The following is a 1,832-nucleotide window of genomic DNA, read 5'->3' as shown; positions in this document are numbered from 1 at the left end:
TCGATTTTATTAAAAATTGATTTAGCGTAAAAATTTCCGTTTTTCCCTAATTTTTCTTTTGTTTTTCACGTCACTTTTGAAAACTATTGGGAAATTTCATAGCAAACATTAGACATTTTAATAAAAGATTATTTTATAACCTAACCTTTCCTTTTTTTTGATAGCCACCACTGCATCCTCAATTTATTCAATTTATCCACAAAGTTTCCCCTGACAGAGTGACACGGAACTATTTATATTAGGATTTAGTAACTTGAATTCTAATACAAAATTATATTATAAACAAATTTATTCGAAAACAGTTCAATGTATTATTTTATATACATGATTGATGCATAATAATTAAAAATACTATAATATTTTTTGTAGGTGTCTTTTAAAGCATAGAGTACTGCATTATCATCCAATAAAAGCATCAAAAATAATTAATGCATGTGTTATACTACATAACATATGTATTGAAAACAATGTACCAGAACCAGTTGATGATATAATAAATGATGTTGACTTGGGTATGTATTATGTTGAAGAAAATCAATTGAATCTTCAACAAGTGAATCCAACATTATTAGCTGGTCGTAGGATGCAACATCAAATAATTAACAATTATTTTATGTAAATAGTTTGTTCATTTTTGTTATATAATGAAACAAATAAACTATATATTATATTACTTACGTACCAGTGTGACTCGTTATTTTTTATTTGATTCTATAAGTATTATTTTGTTTACTACAATACCTTTAGAAAGTTAAATAGGAATAATTAGAAAATTAATAACAATGAGGAAAGTGTCAAATGAAAAAAAATTAAATAGGAATTAGGAAATAGATTATGTATATGAAGGATGTTGCAATAAGTATTTTATTTATTTATTTAGATTTGATATTAAAATATTTAACTGCTCTGCTATAGCTTCTTTAGCCTCAACATCTCTCAACTTAAGTTTTAACTTTTCCTTGTAATACATGGCTTTTAGCTCTAACATTTGGGCAGTTGTATCACTTAATTTTTCAGTAGCTAGAGCGGTATTTGTTAATTTTGATTTCTTACCAAAAGATCTAGAAAAGTAAATTCATGATTAATATAATTTAAAATATTATAGTTAGTAAAACATGCACCATTAATATATATAGCAGAATATCATGCAAAAAGAAAGCAAAGAAAGTACCATTGTACTTTGAAATATTTGAAAAAATATTTCAAAAGCTCCATTTTGGAATTACTGGACAAAGGGAAATTATAAAAGTCAGGATACACTTAAAAGCAAAGCAATATAACTATAAGATAAAAAGATGGACAGATAGAAAATATAAAAATAGATCTAGAAAAGTAAATTAATGATTAATGTAATTTATAATAGTATTAAATAGTTAAATACCTATTATAGTTAGTGTAAAACATGCACCATTAAAAATAACAGAATATCATGCAATAGGAAAGCAAAGCAAGAACCATTGTATTTTGAAATATTTAAGCAAATATTTCGAAAACTATTTTTTGGAATTATTGGACAATTGGAAATTATAAAAGTTGGGATAAGCTTAAAAGAAAAGTAATATAAGTATAAGATAAAAAGATGAACAAATGGAAAATGAAAAAAGTTAGATAAAAAGAGAAGCAATAATCAACACAATTATACTCCCTGAACATTTGACTATGGCTGGTTGACTTCTTTAACTTATGGAAAATTAAGAGGATGCTACTCAATTACATGCGTTGTCTCCATTTAAAAAACGTTCAATTTAACAAATTCTACATCCACATTAATCAATTTCTCTCTATATTTTTAAAAATTATAGTGAATAGACCTATTAAAAAATGTAAAGAAA

At 24.8% G+C, this 1,832-nt stretch overlaps 1 protein-coding gene across 1 annotated transcript in view; it reads left to right on the top strand.

Moving 5' to 3' along the window:
- The window catches only part of LOC103310558 (putative nuclease HARBI1), a 5,753-nt gene extending 4,680 nt beyond the window's left edge, over positions 1-1,073 (top strand). The window contains exons 7-8 of the mRNA XM_008189219.1: positions 370-615; positions 980-1,073. Of these exons, the coding sequence (XP_008187441.1) occupies positions 370-615; positions 980-1,073 (340 nt within the window). The remainder of the gene's footprint in view (positions 1-369; positions 616-979) is intronic.
- The last annotated feature ends 759 nt before the right edge of the window (positions 1,074-1,832 follow it).

This window comes from Acyrthosiphon pisum, chromosome X (assembly GCF_005508785.2).
Source record: "Acyrthosiphon pisum isolate AL4f chromosome X, pea_aphid_22Mar2018_4r6ur, whole genome shotgun sequence".
NCBI classification, from domain to species: Eukaryota; Metazoa; Arthropoda; class Insecta; order Hemiptera; family Aphididae; genus Acyrthosiphon; species Acyrthosiphon pisum.
Note: the sequence above shows the minus strand (reverse complement) of the source record. Positions and strands in the feature narration are given on the sequence as shown.